Source organism: Anolis carolinensis, unplaced genomic scaffold (genome assembly GCF_035594765.1).
Source record: "Anolis carolinensis isolate JA03-04 unplaced genomic scaffold, rAnoCar3.1.pri scaffold_11, whole genome shotgun sequence".
Lineage (NCBI taxonomy): Eukaryota > Metazoa > Chordata > Lepidosauria > Squamata > Dactyloidae > Anolis > Anolis carolinensis.
Window position 1 is genome coordinate 2,622,507 of NW_026943822.1, and position 20,782 is coordinate 2,643,288.

The 20,782-nt window shown below is 44.4% G+C and overlaps 2 protein-coding genes across 2 annotated transcripts in view; one reads left to right on the top strand and one right to left on the bottom strand.

Annotated features, from left to right (window-relative positions):
- Positions 1-76: 76 nt before the first annotated feature.
- Positions 77-18,271, bottom strand: tubgcp4 (tubulin gamma complex component 4). The gene is made up of 18 exons (XM_062963628.1): positions 18,149-18,271; positions 17,847-18,050; positions 15,689-15,787; positions 14,162-14,215; positions 14,003-14,059; positions 11,878-11,957; positions 11,436-11,643; positions 9,758-9,923; positions 8,686-8,810; positions 7,386-7,436; positions 7,155-7,260; positions 6,027-6,134; positions 5,689-5,830; positions 5,399-5,576; positions 3,398-3,532; positions 1,793-1,909; positions 1,533-1,672; positions 77-1,071 (listed from the first exon to the last, which is right to left on the bottom strand). Exons 1-18 carry the CDS (start codon positions 18,218-18,220, stop codon positions 1,050-1,052), a joined length of 2,064 nt encoding a protein of 687 aa, XP_062819698.1. The 5' UTR covers positions 18,221-18,271; the 3' UTR covers positions 77-1,049.
- A 45-nt stretch (positions 18,272-18,316) lies between these two features.
- iqgap1 (IQ motif containing GTPase activating protein 1) overlaps positions 18,317-20,782 on the top strand; it is a 54,228-nt gene continuing 51,762 nt past the window's right edge. The window contains exons 1-2 of the mRNA XM_003229463.4: positions 18,317-18,452; positions 18,554-18,653. Of these exons, the coding sequence (XP_003229511.1) occupies positions 18,404-18,452; positions 18,554-18,653 (149 nt within the window). The 5' untranslated portion in view covers positions 18,317-18,403. The remainder of the gene's footprint in view (positions 18,453-18,553; positions 18,654-20,782) is intronic.

Sequence of the window (20,782 nt, forward strand, 5' to 3'; positions counted from 1 at the left end):
TTTTTTTCCCTTTCTTCTTCTTCACTTAGATGGTAGCGTAACTTAGTTTATAATGTATGCGATAGAGTCTTAGATGTTGGAGGAACAATAACAAGTTTATTCAGGCACAGAGCTTAGTGGTTACAATTATCACTTAGAGGCACTTTCATTAACAGTTACAATATTAGAATAAGATGAGTCAAACTCCCTAAAGTGTCTTTCTTTAACTTAAAGTAGTCAGAACTTCATCCTCTGCCACTTTTAAACTGTAGTCACCCTTGTGACATACAATCACAGATTCCTTACTAGGACACAGACTACCTAAAATAAGTCACTAAACTTATTTTAATCCGACTCAAAATGAACAATTGAGTCTCCCTTGATCCCCTCAACTTAGGATCAATCTTCCCTGTGCCTCATCAGAGCAGACTGAAACCTTATTTTAAACACTGCACTTCTTCAACAAAACGGCAGTTGGCTCCGCCTACTTCTTCATGGCAACCAGCCTCTGAATGCAGAGAGGCAATAACTGCAATACTCACCCTTTTAAAGCATAAGCACACAATTAAACATAACATCTATAAACCAAAAATTCATACTTCATTACAGCTTCCTTAACAAAAAAAAGTCCCAGTAGTCCATTATAGGTCTATAATATCTTTTATTTGTTAAAGATCTGTTACATCTCCTGGATTTACTCCTCAGAGAACCTGTGATCCTTTTGTTTCACTATAGATTGTACAGGCAAATGGGGCAATGAGGGCGTTGTGGACGTGAAGGAGGAGCACCATGGTTCCGGTCATGAGGGACTGACTAAAAACAGCCAGACCTTTTTTTTCCCATTCAACTCATTATGGAGCAAACAAGTCACAGGAGGACAGGGAGCAGATCAGCCTTTGAACCACAAAGGCTGTTACTGCTGCTCCAGTTGTATCTTGGACACCTGGACAATTCTCTTGATTGTAAACAAAGAGCTAAGGAAAAACATGGGGATCATGCAGAGTCCTTCATTGAGAGGCATTTTAGCCTAAAACACCAGCAGTCCCACGTTACAACTGGATTGGCCCAAATCACTGGTCTAGGAGCCCAACGCTGCAAGAAAAAGAGCAGAGAGTTTGCTTCAGGTAGGGAGGGGGCTGTGCTTGGGATGCCCAGTTATATATACACTGATACTGTATATACTCGAGTTTAAAAAGGGCTGAAAAACTAGGCTTAAAGACTGAACCCCCCCCCCCATCCTCTGGTGGCCTAGGGGATAAAAGCCTCGTGACTTGAAGGTTGGGTTGCTGACCTGAAGGCTGCCAGGTTCGAATCCCACCCGGGGAGAGCGCGGATGAGCTCCCTCTATCAGCTCCAGCTCCATGCGGGGACATGAGAGAAGCCTCCCACAAGGATGGTAAAAACATCAAAACATCTGGGCAATGTCCCCTGGGCAACGTCCTTGCAGACAGCCAATTCTCTCACTCCAGAAGCAATTCTGGTTGCTCCTGACACGAAAAAAACCCAAAAACTTGACCCCGTGACCCACAGGGGAGCCGTGCCCGTGGCCCTACCTGCCCAAGGTGCCCCCGGCCTGCGTGTAGTACTTGTTGTAATCCAGTCGCAGCAGCAGCTGAGCCAAGTCGGAGTTTATCTGGTGGTTGTGGACGCTGGACAGAAGCTTAAAGAGAAGCGAAGACTGACAGCTGAATCCCTGCAAAGGGGAAAGCAAAGCAAGTGAGAACAGCCGCTCTGGGGATCGCTCTGGGGATCCTTCCTCGGCCTGCCCCACAAGTTCAAATCTCACACAAACTCCTTCCGAAGGGAGACCCACCTTGGCCAAGATGCTCAGCTGGGCAGCCCCCCGCTCGTCCAGGGGCCCCCGGTTCTGACTGACCAGTGAGCAGAAGTTGTGGCAGAGGTCCAGGATCTCATTCAGGCAGTGGAAGGCCTGCAGGGAAGGCGAGAGAGGCACAAGGCCTTGTCGGGATCCTGTCCAGAGAGCAGGAGCTTCCCTCTCTGGGGTGGGACCCATGGCTCGGCACGGGCCGCCAAAGGCCCTCTCCAAGTGCACAATAACAAAGCAAGGCAGTCTAAAGCAATGATGGGCAATCTTTTGCGCTTGATGTGTCAACATTCACCAAAAAAATCTAGCATGACTTGGGTGGTGTGTCACTTCGAGAAAAAAACCATAATTTCGCAATATGTATAGTTTAAATAACTAAAATATATAATTGTAATATATAACTGTATTCAATAAATCAAAAACTATTGACTACCATTATTTCCATGTACAACAATCTATGGTACCTCGTGCAGTTTCCATGCTGATTTCTCTCTATTCTAGTTTCAATGTAGTCATGAGCAATGAATAATATAATAATAATAATAATATAATAGTAATAATATAATATACTACAACAATAATAATATAATAATAGAATATATATATATATATCTATATATCTATTATTATTATATTATTATTGTAGTATATTATATTATTACTATTATATTATTATATATAATACCATATATATATATATATATATATATATATATATATATATATATATAGTAACGAAATTTCAGCCTAGGACAAAACAACAAAACTACACATCCCAGAAACACTAAACTTGGCAGCACAACCCCTCATCCATGCCTCTACGTTCATACAACAAAAAGAAAAGAAAAATAAAGTCCTAATTAGAGGGAGAGGAAGAATTGTTTTTATTCCAATTGCTGCCAGTTAGAAGGCTAAGCTCTGCCCACTTGGTCTCCTAGCAACCCACTCAGCCCAGGGGACAGGCAGAGTTAGGCCTCACTTAGGCCTCTTGCACATTGCCTATAAAATACAGATTATCTGACTTTAACTGGATTATATGGCAGTGTAGACTCAAGGCCCTTCCACACAGCTATATAACCCATTTATAATGGACTTAATGTAATGTAAAACCTTTACCCTTTACCTTAACTACCACCAATTCCTCAGTACTTTATTTCCCATACCACCAGACTTCGCCACAGCAATGCGTGGCCGGGCACAGCTAGTGTGTGTGTGTGTGTGTGTGTGTGTGTGTGTGTGTGTGTATATATATATATATAAATGTGCATAATTCCCATGGAGTAAACAACAAAACCACTGGACCCAATCACACCAAATTTGGCCACAAAAGACATTAGTCATCCAATCAATCTGCATGCAGCAGCGTGTCAGCAACAATGGCTAGGCGTGTCAGTGCTGACACGCGTGTCATAGGTTGGCCATCACTGGTCTAAGGGGAAGCGGTGAAGAGCGCCCTGTGTTGCCTGGACTGACAGGTGGAGGGGCCTGCTTCCCGCCATGGCCCCGTCTGTGCCCACCCTGACTTGCCCGGAGGAGAGAGACTGGCTGACGCTGCTGCCGCCTCCAGAAGCAAAAGGGGCAGGAAGCACTCACAGGTTTCAGCAGGATGAAGGACTGGGCCAGCAGATTGCTCAGGAAATGGTCGTGTGCCCGCCGAATGCTCTCAAAGTCCCGGGTGGCATTGATCTGTTGCAGCAACTGGGAGAACTGCGACTCCAAGACATCCACCTACAGGCAAGGAGGACAAAGCACTGCCTTTCGCTGGGGCAAACACTGTTGTGACTCAGCAGCAGCAGAGCCAGACTGAAGATTCGGGGTTTCAGATGCAGGAGCCAGATGATGGGATGCAGGATGAATTTCAGGAGGACGGCATGGGGATGGGAATGATACAGGCTGGTTCAGAAGAGCAAGAAACACAGTTTGTGGATGAACTCTTGAACCAGCCTGTCATAGATTTATTTATTTATTTATTTATTTACAAATATTTATTTATACCCCGCCCTTCTCACCCGAGGGGACTCAAGGCGGCTTACAAAAATTGGCAAAATTTAATGCCCAAAATGCAATCATAAAAACAAAGCAATATAAACAGATCTATTAATAACATTGTTAAAACACATTATAAAAACCTTAAATAACAACCTAGATAACAACCAGGGAGACATTCCCATGGGAACTAATGAGCTGGATTCGTCTCGGGCCCCTGTTCAGGTGCAAGATAATGATTTAGTTGGCCTTGAGGAAGCGCCATTGCTATCTAGAGCAGATCGTTTGCAATGGAAAGGAATGCCTCAGCCTCACCGCAGCCTGAGATTAGCTGGAAAGCGGGAGGCCTCTGAAGGAAAGAGAAATGCATTTTTGGGTTGCTTTTAAAACTCTGTGTTGAGAGACATATCTTTGTCAAAGCAAATTCTCGCTTCATCAGAGTGAATGTCTATGTCTTCCGGCCTTGGAAATTCTCCTGTTCCTGGATCTTTGTAACCTGTGGACCTTTGTTCCTTTGTGAAATGGACTCTTGTTTTTGCCTATAGGCCAGGGGTCCTCAAACTAAGGCCCGGGGGCCGGATGCGGCCCTCCAAGGTCATTTACCTGGCCCCCGCCCTCAGTTTTATAATATAATATTTTATATCAGTTTTAATAATATATTGTATATACATATAATATTGATAATAATCTTATGTTATACAATATAATACTAATAGTAATACCATATAATACCATATAATAATATTAATTATATGTTATATATTACATATTATATAATAGTATAGTGGTATAGTTCAATATAGTAATGTATAATGCTAATACTGTGTTATGCTAATAATATATTGTATGTACATACAGCTGCTCTGAGTCCCCTTGCAGTAAATAAATAATTAATTTTAGACTTAGGCTCGCACAAAGTCTGAAATGACTTGAAGGCACACAACAACAACAACAACAATCCTAATTAAATAAATAAATAATTAATTTTAGACTTAGGCTCGCACAAAGTCTGAAATGACTTGAAGGCACACAACAACAACAACAACCCTAAATAAATAAATAAATAAATAATTTTAGACTTAGGCTCGCACAAAGTCTGAAATGACTTGAAGGCACACAACAACAACAACAATCCTAATTAACTTGACTATCTCATTGGCCAGTAGCAGGCTCACACTTTCCATCGAAATCCTAATAGGTTTATGTTGGGTAAAATTGTTTTCATTTTTAAATATTGTATTGTTCTTTCGTTGTTGTTGTTGTTGTTGCACTACAAATAAGACATGTGCAGTATGCATAGGAATTTGTTTGTATTTTTTTTTTCAAATGATAATTTGGCCCCTCAACAGTCTGAAGGATTTTGGACCGGCCCTCTGCTTAAAAAGTTTGGGGACCCCTGCTATAGACTATTGGATTTACTGACTCTTTTTACAACTACTTTGGGAACTTTATTTCTGCCTGCTTTGATATATATTTGCTTTCGCTCAATAAAATTACAAAAGGCTATCTTCTGTGTGTGACTTGGTGTCAACAGCAAGGTGAACTATTCTGAGGTGGGACAAACACTGGCTCTGCCTTCAGGTCCGCCTTCCTTCCCCTGGCCCTCACCTGAAGGTAGTACTGAAGGTTGTCCACCAGAAAGGTCATGTGGTGCCGCAGCCGCCACTTGATGGCATCTGTCCGGCTGGACTCCAGGCGCTTGCTCCGCATCTGCAGGGCCCAGCAATGCTGCAGCTCCGCCTGGACCCTCCGGACGCTCAGCAGGTACTTGAAGACCACGTTGTACCTGTGGCCGAAGAGGGAAGGGGCATGGCTGGAGGGCCCCTCCTCGCCAGGGAAGGAAGCCCTGACCCCTCCCTCTGTCCTCGGCACCCCAAGAGGGAAGGGGCTAGCCTCACTTCTCAAGGACGGCGGGAGTGAAGAGGATGTGGAGTGGCCACTGCACCCGGTAGGAGAGGCCCAGCGCGGCCCAGCCGGATGTGGGGGATTCGTGGGGTGACAGTTCCCGGGAAGGTAGCACCTCGCGGGCCTGAGAGGCATCTGGTGGGGGAGAACAGATGGACAGACAGGCTGGGCGTCAGGCCAGGGACAGGGGCTGTCCCCCCGTTCTCTAGAAATGGCTCTTTTCCAGGAACCCACAGGGCTCCGTGTCTGCTTCCCACAGGCCAAGGCTGCACCCATCCTGCCCCACCCCTCTGCTGGGACACCTCTCCCCTGCCACAGGCGCCGTACCCACCTCGGTGCTCCTTCCCGTGGTAGTGGATGGTCAGGTGCAGGAGGGGTAGGAGGTTGTCGTCATCCAGCAGCACTTTGTGGGCAGATTGCTGGAAGGCCACGTTCACGTCTGAGGAGGAAACAAGGAGGGCAGCCTTTATGGGGAGAGGCCACATGTAATGAAGTACAAATTTTTGTTTACAAATGTTATGTATTGCAGTTGCTGCTCTCAGCACCCAGAGGCTGGTTGCCATGGAGAAGTGGGCGGAGCCAACTGCCGTTTTTGCTGAAGAAGAGCAGAGTTTAAAAAAGAGAGCAGTCTGTGCTCTGATGAGGCATAGGGAAGACTGATCCTAGGTTAAGGGGATCAGGGAGACTCAATTCGTCATTTGGTGACTTATTTGATATAATCTGTGTCCTGATAAGAGAATCTGTGATAGCAGATCACAGGGGTGACTGTGGTATAAAAGTGGCTGAGGAATAGAGTTTCCTTAAGTAAAATAAGTAATACTTTAGAGAGTTGATTCATCTTATTCAAGTATGGTAACTGTTATTAAGAATACCTCTTCGTGAGAAACATGATTATAACCATTAAGCTTTGTGCCTGAATAAACTTGTTCTTGTTTTTCCAACATCGAAGCCTCTGTCATATATATATTATAAACCAAGTACGCTACCATCTAAAGTAAATAAGTAAAATAAGAAAGGAATAAAAAGTAAAAGGTCTCCTCCCTGAGTCTTTGGTGGCTAGATCATTTCAACTGGCAGTTCCATCTTTCCAGTCATAATTAGCTCCATTACAAATTGGTGGCAGCTCTTCATAATTAAGATTCTTTACAATTTGGTGGCAGCAGTGGGATAAAAAGATTCCCCCCTGCCTGAAAGAGCCTTAGATGTCATTAGTCCTTTACACCACACTCCCATATCATTTTTCATTATATATTATCACTCATTAGTAATGGCAATAATAATAAGAGATAAATGATGATGATGATTAATCGTGTTTCATATTATTATATTATTTCTGATTATGATGATAAGGGAGCCCCTCCTCCTCTGTGGCCCCCCAAGAGCCCCTCTCCTGTGGCACGAAGGGTGGACATGGGGGAGACCCTCCCTCTGAGAGCACCCACTTGTGGGGTGGGCTCACCGTGCTCCGTCACAGCCGTGGGGGGTGTCTTGAGCATCTGCTGGGCGGTATCGATGAAGGCCTGGAACAACTCTCCTCTTCCCAAGAGATAGAAATCTTTGATGATCTAGGCAGAAGGAAGGAAGGCATCATCAAACCATCTCCCAGCAGCCCCTTCCCTTCCTTCTGTTGACATCCTCCTGAAGGAGAGGGAGGACACCCAAAAACATCCCATGCAGGGACACTATTTACCTTCAGCTGGCCTATTAAATCGGATTCTTCCACCAGCAGCTTCCATAAGTGCTTCCATAAGGAGAAAAGAAAAATATTATATTAATGATAATAATAACAATATCCATCCCATCCCATTGGCATTCAGACCAGGAACCTGCCCACTTTTATACACAAATGATAATGTGGTTTTTTCGACAAGCCTTCGACCATACAGTAGAGTCTCACTTATCCAACATAAACGGGCCGGCAGAATGTTGGATAAGTGAATATGTTGGATAATAAGGAGGGATTAAGGAAAAGCCTATTAAACATCAAATTGGGTTATGATTTTACAAATTAAGCACCAAAACATCATGTTAGACAACAAATTTAACAGAAAAAGTAGTTCAATACGCAGTAATGCTATGTAGTAATTACTGTATTTATGAATTTAGCACCAAAATATCACGATGTATTGAAAAAATTGACTACAAAAAATGCGTTGGATAATCCAGAACGTTGGATAAGCGAATGTTGGATTAGTGAGACTCTACTGTATTTAGATTCCTTTAATGAATATACATGTATAGGAGCCATAGATTTCACCAAGAACTGTATATGCTTGAGAATGATTATTGTTGTTTTATACCTGCAGCAGCTATTGGTGTATTTCACTCATTTTAACCAGGGGGTTTTGTGAAGGGAGATATTTAATGTCCATTATAGTTTTTATTTTGTTACTGTTTTGTTATTGTTTCTGCAATTTTTGTATTTTGTATGTTTGCACCTTTGAGTTCTTTATGAGCCTCCCCGAGTCCCTTTGGGAGATGGAGGCAGAGTATAAATAAAGTATTATTATTACTACTACTACTACTACTCTGCCCATCATCCAGGCCCATCCTCTCTTCCAGATCCACCTGTTACACTGTGAAAAGCCATCCTCCCACCTGGGCCCAAGACAGTAAACAATAAAGCCGTATGGTATCTTCACTCATTGTGTGTCTTGGTGTATTCTTCCGAAGAAGACTAACCCACACCAACACAGCTGGAGCTGAGAAGCCTTACAATTTGTTCGGAATACAAGAGTCGACTCTACTGCCCATCAATATAGGCCCTAGCTACAATGTTATAAATCATTCTTAAGAGTCCTGGCGCCTGTAGGTTGCCCATTCCCACATTCGAGAGTCCCTTTCCCCCCACCTCAGGGCAACCGAGTTTTATGGCTGGTTCATATGTCCTGTCCTCCCTTTTGGTCCATGGCCATGTGCTCTGTGTCAGCACTCTGTGTCCGGAGATGGCATGAGATGGGGATCATGACACGGAGCCAGGTCTCACTCACCTCGGCCACGGCGCTGCGTATCCAGTCGACCACAGATTCAAAGTCCGCCAGGTTGAAGAGAGGCCTCTGTTTGAGGCGGTGCAACTCGGCCGCAAAAGTGTCCTCCTGGTCCTTCAGGATGGAGCCTTGGAGGCAAGGAGAGAGGAGGGAGGGAGGCACACTATCAAGGGCGGACCCCAGACAAAGCCCATTTTATGCAACAAGGGCCCTGAGCGTGTGTAAAGATACAACACCAAAGACGCAAGGAGATGTTTACTTTTACTTTAAAGGGTAGTGTAACTTGGTTTAGAATATATGCGACAGAGGCTTCGATGTTGGAAGAACAATAACAAGTTTATTCAGGCACAGAGCTTAGTGGTTACAATGTTGTTTCTCACTTAGAGGTATTCTTATGAACAGTTACAATACTAGAATGAGATGAATCAACTCTCTAAAGTATCATCTCTTTTACTTAAAGTAGTTAAAACTTCTTCCTCTGCTGCTTTTAAACCGTTACTTCAGTGGATCTCTGTGAGTCCAGCTGGGATTGGTTCCCAAAGTCTGAAACTTGGACTATCCAGTGACTTCAAACCACAGTCAACCCTGTGATATACTATCACAGATTCTCTGTCCCTTTCCAGGACACAGACTACATTAAATAAGTCACCAAATTTATTTGAAACCAACTCAAAATGAACAATTGAGTCTCCTTGATCCCATCAACCTGGAATCAATCTTCCCTGTGCCTCATCAGAGCACAGAATGACTTTATTTTTTAAACTCTGCATTTCTTTAACTAAACGGCAGTTGGCTCCGCCTACTTCTCCATGGCAACCAGCCTCTGAGTGCTGAGATGCAATAACTGTAATACTTACCCTTTTAAAACATAAACAACACAATTAAACATAACATCTGTATACCAAAATTCGTACTTCATTACAGCTGTAACAAGAGAGAGAGAAAGGGCCAGGGCTCTGCTCCTTTTTCTGCCGAAGACATCCAGCCAGGCCTTGGAGTGCAGGCAGCACGGATGCCACAGCAACGGCAAGCAAGCGTGGGAGCCACTGACCAAGGCCTCCCTCCTCCTTCCTACCTTTCTTGGTCAGGCTGATGTTCTGGCTCTCAAACATCTGGACAGTCTCTCCCACAAAGAGGATCTTCTCAGCCACATGTGCAGGGATGTAGGAAGGCAGCATCTCGACCCGGAGGGAGAACTGCTTGGGTGACGGAGCCAGCATGTTCTCCTCTTCAATCAGTCTCTATTGGGACAAGGAGATGGAACACAGAACAAGGTCACGTTTCACACAAGTATTTGATGTAGAGTATTTGATTAACCACATATTTCTTGGCTCTATTGATGGCATGAATATACCCAAGTATAAGCTTGACTTTTTCAGCCCTTTTTTAGGGATGAAGAAGCCCCCCTCGGCTTATACTCGAGTGAGGGTCTTTGTCGGCTTATATTTGAGTTGGGTTATACTCGAGTATATAGGTAATCAGAGTTCGGCTGTCTTACCTTATTAAAGTCTTATTATCTTAAAATTACAGTTTTATGTGAATATTCAAAAACATTGAACCTATGGATGTCTTAATTAATGTACTTTTATTGGTATCTATTTTTATTTTTAAAATTTACCAGCAGCTGCTGCATTTTCCACCCTCATATTATACTCGAGTCAGTACGTTTTCCCAGCTTTTTGTGGTAAAATTAGGTGCCTCGGCTTACACTGGGGTTAGCTTATACTCAGGTATATACGGTATAAGTGTTGTGACTCAGCCTTTGCCTTTGTGTGACTCCGATGAGGATTTAGGCTTATATGTGCATAATGATGGGATTCAGCAGATTCAGGATGCATTTCAAGATTACTCTGATGTTGGGAATTATAGGATCCAGGTGCAGAGTGTTCCTGCTGTGGGAAATGAAGAGCAGGGAGTTGTTCCCATGGGAAGAAATGATGATGTTATTTCTGATGATGGTTTTCAGGTGCAAGGGAAAGGGAGGGTAGCTCTTTGCCTTCGCCTGATAACACTAATGAGCTTAGTGGCCTTGACTCTGAGGCCGCGTCTCTCGATTGGACTAATAGACTGGAATTTAGAAGGTTGCGCAGAAGCCTCTGAATAGCAAATAGCAAATAAACGGGAGGTCAGAGGGCAAAGAAATGCCTTCATGTCATGCTTTTAAGACTCTGCTGAAAGAGAGATCTCTGTCAATGCAATTTCATCGCTTGATCAAGAAGCAAGTCTGCTTTCCTGTACCAAATTTGCTTTCCTGGATTATCATATGGTGTGGATATATTTTGATTGCTGGGACTTGTTTCGTGCTCTATATTCCTATGGACTCTTTGCTAACAGCCTTGTTTTTGTAACTATCTTTTGCCTATTTTCTTAATAAACTGAAAACATGGCTATGTGCCCAGGCTTTCGAAGATTAAATGATAAAGACGACCCGGACTGATTTACGGCTACAGCACGAGGATTTTGGAGGAATGGATTTGAATCATATGTTTTATACCTTTATATTGTTTTAATTGTTTTATTGGATTTTTATTGCTGTTTTAATTATATGTAGGCATCGAATTGTTGCCAATTTTGTACGCCGCTCTGAGTCCCTTCAGGTGAGAAGGGCGGGATATAAATGTTGGAAATAAATAAATAAATAAATAAACTACAAAGGACTACTTTCTGTGTGCTGCCTGGTGTCTTTAGCAAGGTGAAGCTAAACTGAGGTGCAACAATAAGTAAAACACTCCAGCTGGGAGGGCATTCCTCACCATGTCCTGCAGCTCCCGCAGCTGCTTCCCGGTGAGGCCCCCGATGCCCAGGTCGTCCTCGTCCTCGTCCAGCTGCGTGGGCCCCGATCCAGAGGAGGAGGAGGGGCCCTGACGGATGAAGAACTCCTCATACTGGTCCATGAGGAGACCGTGCAGCATCCAGGCCGAGAGCTGCTTGTACATGGCCGCGTGGCAGGTGGCCAGGATCCTGCAATGGGGGGGAAGGCGGGGGGCAAAGGGCGCAGGTGATGGAGGCGTCCTTTGGGACCGCACTTTCCCCACCTTAGGCACTGAGAAGTGGGCACCCCCTCGTAATCCTCCTCTTATCCGTGCGCCACTTCTGCAAGGAGGCAGAGAGGAGGTCGAAGAGCAACAGCAGGCTTTGAGAAGAAGTGATTTGGGGGGGGGGGGCACCCACAGTGATTGAGGGAAGGGTCCGTACCTCTCCAGGGCTTGGCGGACGGGGGGCAGCCCCCCGCGGCTGTGCCTGTGGACCACCTCCAGGATCTGGCAGCCATGGATCTGCAAAGAGGGAGAGGAGCCGGCCCACAAAATCAACAAAAAGTTGTGTTTCAGCATTGCGAGCAATTTGTCAGTTTCCTCGTAAGTAAGTAAGTAAAAGTTTATTTGTATACCGCCCTCTCCCCCGAAAGGGACTCAGGGCGGTTTCCAATATAAAATCAGCATAAAACTTTGTACAATAAAACACTGAAAACACTATAAAATGCTATAAGAATTAAAAACAAAACATAACAATTGACTAAAATAATCACATAAACAGAAGGAATATAATCACTCAAATCATAGAATCATAGAATAGTAGAGTTGGAAGAGACCTCATGGGCCATCCAGTCCAACCCCATTCTGCCAAGAAGCAGGAAATCGCATTCAAAGCACCCCTGACAGATGGCCATCCAGCCTCTGCTTAAAAGCCTCCAAAGAAGGAGCCTCCACCACAGTCCGGGGCAGAGAGTTCCACTGCCGAACAGCCCTTCTCACAGTGAGGAAGTTCTTCCTGATGTTCAGGTGGAATCTCCTTTCATAAAATATGAATCAGAAAAAAAAAGACCACTGGGATGGAGGAGAGGATGGCCTGGAGGCCATCCGTACTCTACATAACAACAGTATAATGCAGATACTTCCAGGTATCTGCATTATACCTGGATAAGAAGAAATGCCATCCCTGCCTTGCTGGGCACTGCTGTTTTATTTATTTATTCACAGTACAGTAGAGTCTCACTTATCCAACATAAACGGGCCAGAAGAACGTTGGATAAGCGAATATGTTGGTTAATAAGGAGGGATTAAGGAAAAGCCTATTAAACAATAAATTAGGTTATGATTTTACAAATTAAGCACCAAAAACATCATGTTATACAACAAATTTGACAGAAAAAGTAGTTCAATGCGCAGTAATGTTCATGTTGTAATTACTGTATTTACAAATTTAGCACCAAAATATCACAATGTATTGAAAACATTGACTACAAAAATGGTTTGGATAATCTAGAATGTTGGATAAGCGAGTGTTGGATAAGTGAAACTACTGTATTTATATTCCACCCTTCTCACCCCGAAGGGGAATCAGGGCGCATCACAAAACACATACCATATAGACTCGAGTATAAGCCGGCCCGAATATAAGCCAAGGCACCTAATTTTACCACAAAAAAACTGGGAAAACATTGACTCCAGTATAAGCCGAGATACAAATAAAACTACATTAATTGAGGCATCAGTAGTTTAAATGTTTTTGAATATTTACATAAAGCTCAAATTTAAGATAAGACTGTCCAACTCTGATCAAATCATTATTCTCATCTTCTTCAATGTAAATGTGCTTATGTATCCTTTTAATAAGTACATTTACATTGAAGAAGATGAAAATAATGATTTAATCAGAGTTGAACAGTCATATCTTAAATGTGCTTATGTATCCTTTTAATTTCTGCCAACCTAGCAGTTCGAAAACATGCCAATGCGAGTATATCAATAGGTACCGCTCCGGTGGGAAGATAACGGCACTCCATGCAGTCATGCCTATGGCCACATGACCTTGGAGGTGTCATAGAATCATAGAATAGTAGAGTTGGAAGAAACTTCATGGGCCATCGAGTCCAACCCCCTGCCAAGAAGCAGGAAATCTCATTCAAAGCACCCGCGACAGATGGCCATCCAGCCTCTGCTTCAAAGCCTCCAAAGAAGGAGCCTCCACCACAGCCCGGCGCAGAGAGTTCCACTGCCGAACAGCCCTCGCAGTGATGTTCAGGTGGAATCTCCTTTCTTTCCTGTAGTTTGAAGCCATTGTTCCGCGTCCTAGTCTGCAGGGCAGCAGAAAACAAGCTTGCTCCCTCCTCCCTATGACTTCCCTTCACGTATTTGTACAGGGCTATCATATCTCCTCCCAGCCTTCTCTTCTGCAGGCTAAACATGCCTAGTTCTTTAAGCCGCTCCTCATAGGGCTTGTTCTCCAGACCCTTAGTCTGCTTTCATAGAGAGCCCTTTCTCCCTCCTTCCCTTCCTCAGTGGCGCCTGCAGATCCCCCACCCGTCTCCTCCGTGACCTACCTTCTGGGCCTTGATTTGTTCCACCACAACCATCAAGGAGGGGAAGAGGAGCTGGAACTGCAAGGGAAGAAGAGGAGGAAGGGAGCATCAAAGGCGGGGCTCCTTGTGCAAACCTGGGCCCTTCCTGCAGCATCCCTTCCTGGCCAAAGCAGGACGCACCTGGTCCAGGGAGTAGTTGATGTGGGCCACGGTCAGGTGGGGGTCAGCCAGGAACTGCAGGGAGAGAGAGAGAGAGAGATGCAACAGGGGAGGGTTGCTGTACTCCAAGGCAGGAAGCACCTCTTACTTACCGTAACCACCAAACTCCAGTCAACGTTAAATCATCAAGGCAATTTATTGAAAACTAGCTTGGGGACCCGGCGATGCCCGGGTCATTTGAAAAAGGCATGATTTGTCTTTAAATATTATGCATTCTGTTTGGAGTGAGTGAACTATAATTCCCAGAATTGTGGGTCAATCCTTCCCAAACTCTGCTAGTATCAGTGATGTTGTATGTCTTTCGGGCTGTGTGGCCATGTTCCAGAAGTATTCTCTCCTGACGTTTCGCCCACATCTATGGCAGGCATCCTCAGAGGTTGTGAGCAGGGCCGTAGCCAGAAAAAAATTTCGGGAGGGGTTTTGAAAATTTCGGGGGGGGGGGGGTTGAACCCCTAGCACACACCTCTCCCCGCTACAAACCTGTCAATATCTGCTTGAGATAGTGCCTGGAGGGACTCTTAATGTTTTGCGTCTCATAGACTTAGCATGGGGATTTGGCTAACCAGTTAAAATTCATGAGTAAACCAGGTTTTTTTAATAACCTGAAAAATTTCGGGGGGGGGGGGGGGGGTTGAACCCCTAAAACCGCCCCCTCGCTACAGGCCTGGTTGTGAGGCATGGATAAACTAGGCAAGGAAGGTAAATATATATCTGTGGAGAGTCCAGGGTGTGACAAGAGTCCTTTGTCAGTTGGAAGCCAGCGCTAATGTTTTAGTTAGCATTGGAAAGGTTTGTCTCTTGCCTGGGGGGCATCCTTTGTTCAGAGTCATTAGCCGTCCTTGAGTCATTGCCTTGGATGCCCCCCAGGCAAGAGACAAACCTTTCAAATACTAATTAGGGTGATTAACTGAAACATTAGCGCTGGCTTCCAACTGACAAAGGACTCTTGTCACACCCTGGACTCTCCACAGATAGATATTTACCTTCCTTGCCTAGTTTATCCATGCCTCACAACCTCTGAGGATGCCTGCCATAGATGTGGGCGAAACGTCAGGAGAGAATACTTCTGGAACATGGCCACGCAGCCCGAAAGACATACAACAACATGAAATCATGCCGTTTTCCCTGACTACTGAAAACGGCATCTTCTCTAACAAGTGCTTTGACTTTCGGAGATTCTGCTGTGCAGCACAGAGTTTACGGAAACTAAGTCTCCTATCTACCAGCTCATTATCCTGCCCACCTGGGAGTTCATCCTCTGACCTTGCTTCCCTATAAAATAACTTCTCAGCAGCATCTGGGCCCCTCTCTGGAATGTGGCCTTCACTAGCTGCCTGAGACAGAGTCTGCTCAGTTTCAGGATTTAAAATCTCATGCTGGCTCGCAGGCCCAGAAATCCCATGATCCACTTCCTCATTGACATTAGGAACAGGCACAATCATGGGCCGGACTACAACAAGACCCCTGACCCCGCTGTGACCCCCTCACCTCCTGCTCCAGGTCCAGCAGTGCTTGGCGGTAGGGCTGCAGCACGGCATCGAGTCCTGCACAGAAGGCGCGCAGGTAGATCCCCGGCGGAGGCAATTCCTGCAGAGAGGGAAGAAAGGGACAAAGAATGACTTTGATGGAAAGATCTGACTGTAATTTATAATTGAAGGGATTCAATTGAGATGAGAAGAAAAAAAATGGGGGAAATGAAGGTGCTGAGATTTTAAAATTTTAATATGTACACACCATAATAATGATCATACATTTATTTGCAAGTGTATTGCACTAAATGCCCTATTGAATAATCCCTTCTGCACATGATAATATGTAAAATAATAACATATCCAACAATAATATATATATATAAAACACACACACACATATATATATATACACCATAGTATTAATAATAATACATGTATCTGCAAGTGTATTGCATTAAATGCCCTATTTAATAATCCCTTCTGCACATGATAATATGTAAAATAACATATCCAACAGTAATGTGTGTATATATATATACATACACCGTAGTATTAATAATACATGTACAGTAGAGTCTCACTTATCCAACACTCGCTTATCCAATGTTCTGGATTATCCAATGCATTTTTGTAGTCAGTTTTCAATATATCGTGATATTTTGGAGCTAAATTCATAAATACATAGCATTACTGCGCATTGAACTACTTTTTCTGCCAAATTTGTTGTCTAACATGATGTTTTGGTGCTTCATTTGTAAAATCATAACCTAATTTGATGTTTAATAGGCTTTTCATTAATGCCTCCTTATTATCCAACATATTCACTTATCCAACATTCTGTCGGCCCGTTTATGTTGGATAAGTGAGACTCTACTGTATTTGCAAGTGTATTGCATTACATGCCCTATTGAATAATCCCTTCTGCACATGATAATATGGAAAATAATAACATATCCAACAATAATATATATATATCACACACACACACACATATATATATACACACCATAGTATTAATAATAATACATGTATTTGCAAGTGTATTACATTAAATTTCCCATTGAATAATCCCTTCTGCATGTGATAATAATATGCATATATTAAATAATATGCAAAATAATAACACCATATATATATACTAGCTTTGCCCGGCCACGCTTTGCTGTGGCTTATGCTTTCAGAGTGTTGCTCTTTATTTACTGTCCTGATTTTAGAGATTATATTGTTCTGTATTATTATATCACAGTAATTATTACATATTATATTTATAATCTTATATTATCTGCTTAGAACTGGATTATATGAGGCCCCTTCTTCACAGCTGTATAAAATGCACACTGAAGTGGATTAGATGGCAGTGTGGAGTCAAGATAATCCAAAGCAGATAATATAAGATTATAAATGGGTTATATAGCTGTGTGGAAGGGCCTTGAGTCTGCACTGCCATATAATCCAGTTAAAATCAGATAATCTGTATTTTATAGGCAGTGTGAAAGAGGCCTGTCCCCTGGGCTGAGTGGGTTGCTAAGAGACCAAGTGGGCAGAGATTAGCCCTCTAACTGGAAGCACTTGGATAAAAACAATTATTCATCTCCCTGTAATTAGGACTTTATTTTTCTTTTCTTTTTGTTGTATGAACGTAGAGGCATGGATGAGGGGTTGTGCTGCCAAGTTTAGTGTTTCTGGGATGTGTAGTTTTGTTGTTTTGTCCTAGGCCAAAATTTCATTACCTTTATATATATATAGATATAAAGATACATGTACTTATCTAACATAAACGGGCCGGCAGAACCTTGGATAAGTGAATATCTTGTATAATAATGAGGGATGAAGGAAAAGCCTATTAAACATCAAATTAGGTTATGATTTTACAAATTAAGCACCAAAACATCATGTTAGACAACAAGTTTGACAGAAAAAGTAGTTCAATACACAGTAATGTTATGTTGTAATTACTGTATTTACGAATTTAGCACCAAAATATCACGATATATTGAAAACATTGACTACAAAAATGGCTTGGATAATCCAGAACCTTGGATAAGCGAGTCTTGGAAAAGTGAGACTCATACATGTATTTGCAAGTGTATGACACCCCTCCTTGCCCGCCCCCGCCCCCCCCCCCTTTGAGGCCTGGCGCTCTGCTCACGCCCCGGGGCGGCCCTGTTCCTCACCTGCGGGGGCGGCAAAGGCGGGGTGGGCGGGGGCGCCGGGGGCGGGGCCTGCGACGGAGGGGGCGGGGCCTCGCTGGCATGGTTGTGATTGGCGGGCTCGGCGAAGTCGCTGAAGCGGAGGTAGAGGGCGCCGAGGCGGAGGAGGCGGCCCAGCAGCGCGGCCTCGCTCGGGTGGAGCAGCAGCGGCGCCGCCTCGGGAGACACCTGCCGGGGGAGGAGAAGAGGAAGAGGAGGCGCGCTTCAGGAGCGGGCCGCTTGGGGGCGGGGCTCAGGGGAAACGAGGCGGGGGCGTGGCTTCGCACCTGCAGGCCCCCCCCGGCCACGAAGAGCCCCCCCGCGTAGCCCCGCAGCGCCAGCAGCAGCTCGTGGATCATCCCGGAAGGAGAGGGGCGGGGCTAGCCGATTGGGCGGGAACGTCTCCCGCGCATGCGCACGACACCCGGGCAGGGCAGCTTCCGGCCGCGCCTCGTCAGTCAGTCAGTCAGTCGGTCAAGGCAGGAAGGAAGGAAGGAAGGGAAAGAGGGAGGCCGAGGCGAAGAGCGCGCCTTCTCCCAGAGATGTCGGCCGCGGAGGAGAGCGAGGGCGCGGCCCGGCCCCACTATGGCTGTGAGTGGCTCACCTCACGCCCTCCTTGCTTCTTCTTTCCGTTGGGAAAGCGAAGGAGAGCCCGTCTTGACGCCTTTTCCCTCCCTTTCCCGCCTCTTTAGCGGTGCTGGACAACGAGCGGATGACGGCGGAGGAGATGGACGAGCGGCGCCTGCAGAACGTGGCCTACGAGTACCTCTGCCACCTGGAGGAGGCCAAGCGGTGAGGCAATCTCAGGGGGCGCGAGGGGCGGGGCTTGCGTGGGAGGGGCGGGGCCTCCTTCGCGGGTGGGGCGGCGCTCTTCTTCCTCCTCAGGCCCCTGGAGGGTCCCACGGCCTTTCCCGTGACAGGTGTGGCAGGGAAAGGCCTGCGCATGCGCGGAGGGGGGGGGGAAAGGGATGGAGAGGGTTCTCCTCTGCATCAAGGCAGCAGAAAAAAATGAAATGCAAAGTTAGAGTAGAGTCTCACTTATCCGACATAAACGGGCCGGCAAAACGTTTGGATAAGCGAATATTTATTTATTTATTTCCTTCATGTCTATCCCGCCCTTCTCACCCAAAGGGACTCAGGGCGGCTTACAAAACTGGCAAAATTCGATGCCAATATACAACAATACAAAAGAATAAAACATAAGCAATTAAAAACAGTTTTGAAATACAGTAGAGTCTCACTTATCCAACATAAACGGGCCGGCAAAACGTTTGGATAAGCGAATATTTATTTATTTATTTCCATCATTTCTATCCCGCCCTTCTCACCCAAAGGGACTCAGGGCGGCTTACAAAACTGGCAAAATTCGATGCCAATATACAACAATACAAAATAATAAAACATAAGCAATTAAAAACAGATTTAAAATACAGTAGAGTCTCACTTATCCAACATAAACGGGCCGGCAAAACGTTTGGATAAGCGAATATTTATTTATTTATTTCCATCATTTCTATCCCGCCCTTCTCACCCAAAGGGACTCAGGGCGGCTTACAAAACTGGCAAAATTCGATGCCAATATACAACAATACAAAATAATAAAACATAAGCAATTAAAAACAGATTTAAAATACAGTAGAGTCTCACTTATCCAACATAAACGGGCCGGCAAAACGTTTGAATAAGCGAATATTTATTTATTTATTTATTTCCATCATTTCTATCCCGCTCTTCTCACCCAAAGGGACTCAGGGCGGCTTACAAAACTGGCAGAATTCGATGCCAATATACAACAATACAAAAGAATAAAACATAAGCAATTAAAAACAGATTTAAAATACAGTAGAGTCGCACTTATCCAACATAAACGGGCCGGCAGAATATGCGAATATGTTGGATAATAAGGAGGCATTAAGGAAAAGCCTATTAGACATCAAATTAGGTTATGATTTTACAAATTAAGCACCAAAACATGTTATACAACTAATTGACAGCAAAAGCAGTTCAATACATGGTAACGTTATGTAGTAGATAAAGGTTTTCCCCGACGTTAAGTCCAGTCATGTCTGACTCTGAGAGGTTGGTGCTCATCTCCATTTCTAAGCCGAAGAGCCGGCGTTGTCCGTAGACACCTCCAAGGTCATGTGGCCACTGGCATGACTTCAACGTCATAATAATAATAATAATAATAATAATAATAAAACTTTATTTATACCCCGCCACCATCTCCCTCCGGGGACTCTGAGCGACTTACATGGGGCAGAGGCCCAAACAATATAGGACAAAATATAGGCAACATAATACAAATCACACTATAAAAAGATACAACAGTAATGCAATATATCAATTAAAACAAAAATACAGGATAAAAAATGTGGCTGGCATGACTGCATGGAGTGCTGTTACCTTCCTGCCAGAGCGGTACCTATTGATCTACTCACATTGGCATGTTTTCGAACTGCTAGGTTGGCTGGAGCTAACAGCGGGCGCTCACTCTGCTCCCGGAATTTGAACCTGGGACCTTTCGGTCTGCAAGTTCAGCAGCTCAGTGCTTTAACACACTTCGCCCTGGGGCTCCTGTAATGTTCTGTAGTAATTACTATATTTACAAATTTAGCACCAAAACATCTCAATGTATTGAAAACATTGACTACAAAAACATTGACTACTAAAAGGCAGACTGCGTTGGATAATCCAGAACATTGGATAAGCGAATGTTGGATAAGTGAGACTCTACTGCACAGAATGGGGAATGCTTGGCTCGATAGCAGTGCTTGTGAAGAAGATCTTGGAGTCCTTGTGCCAACAATGTGATGCGGCAGCAATGACAAGGTGGTGCAGTTGCCACTGCTATTGAAGGGAGATCTTGACTATAAGCTGGAATGTGTCCAAAGGAAGTCGACTAAAATGACCAAGGGTCT

Excerpts from the sequence above, each read along its gene's own strand:
- tubgcp4 (XM_062963628.1), bottom strand. The coding sequence starts at position 18,220 with ATGATCCACGAGCTGCTGCTGGCGCTGCGGGGCTACGCGGGGGGGCTC. Across the intron at positions 5,831-6,026 it reads CCACGGGAAGGAGCACCGAG|ATGCCTCTCAGGCCCGCGAG; the intron begins GTGGGTACGGCG and ends CTCCCCCACCAG. Across the intron at positions 5,577-5,688 it reads ACTCCCGCCGTCCTTGAGAA|GTACAACGTGGTCTTCAAGT; the intron begins GTGAGGCTAGCC and ends CTTCGGCCACAG.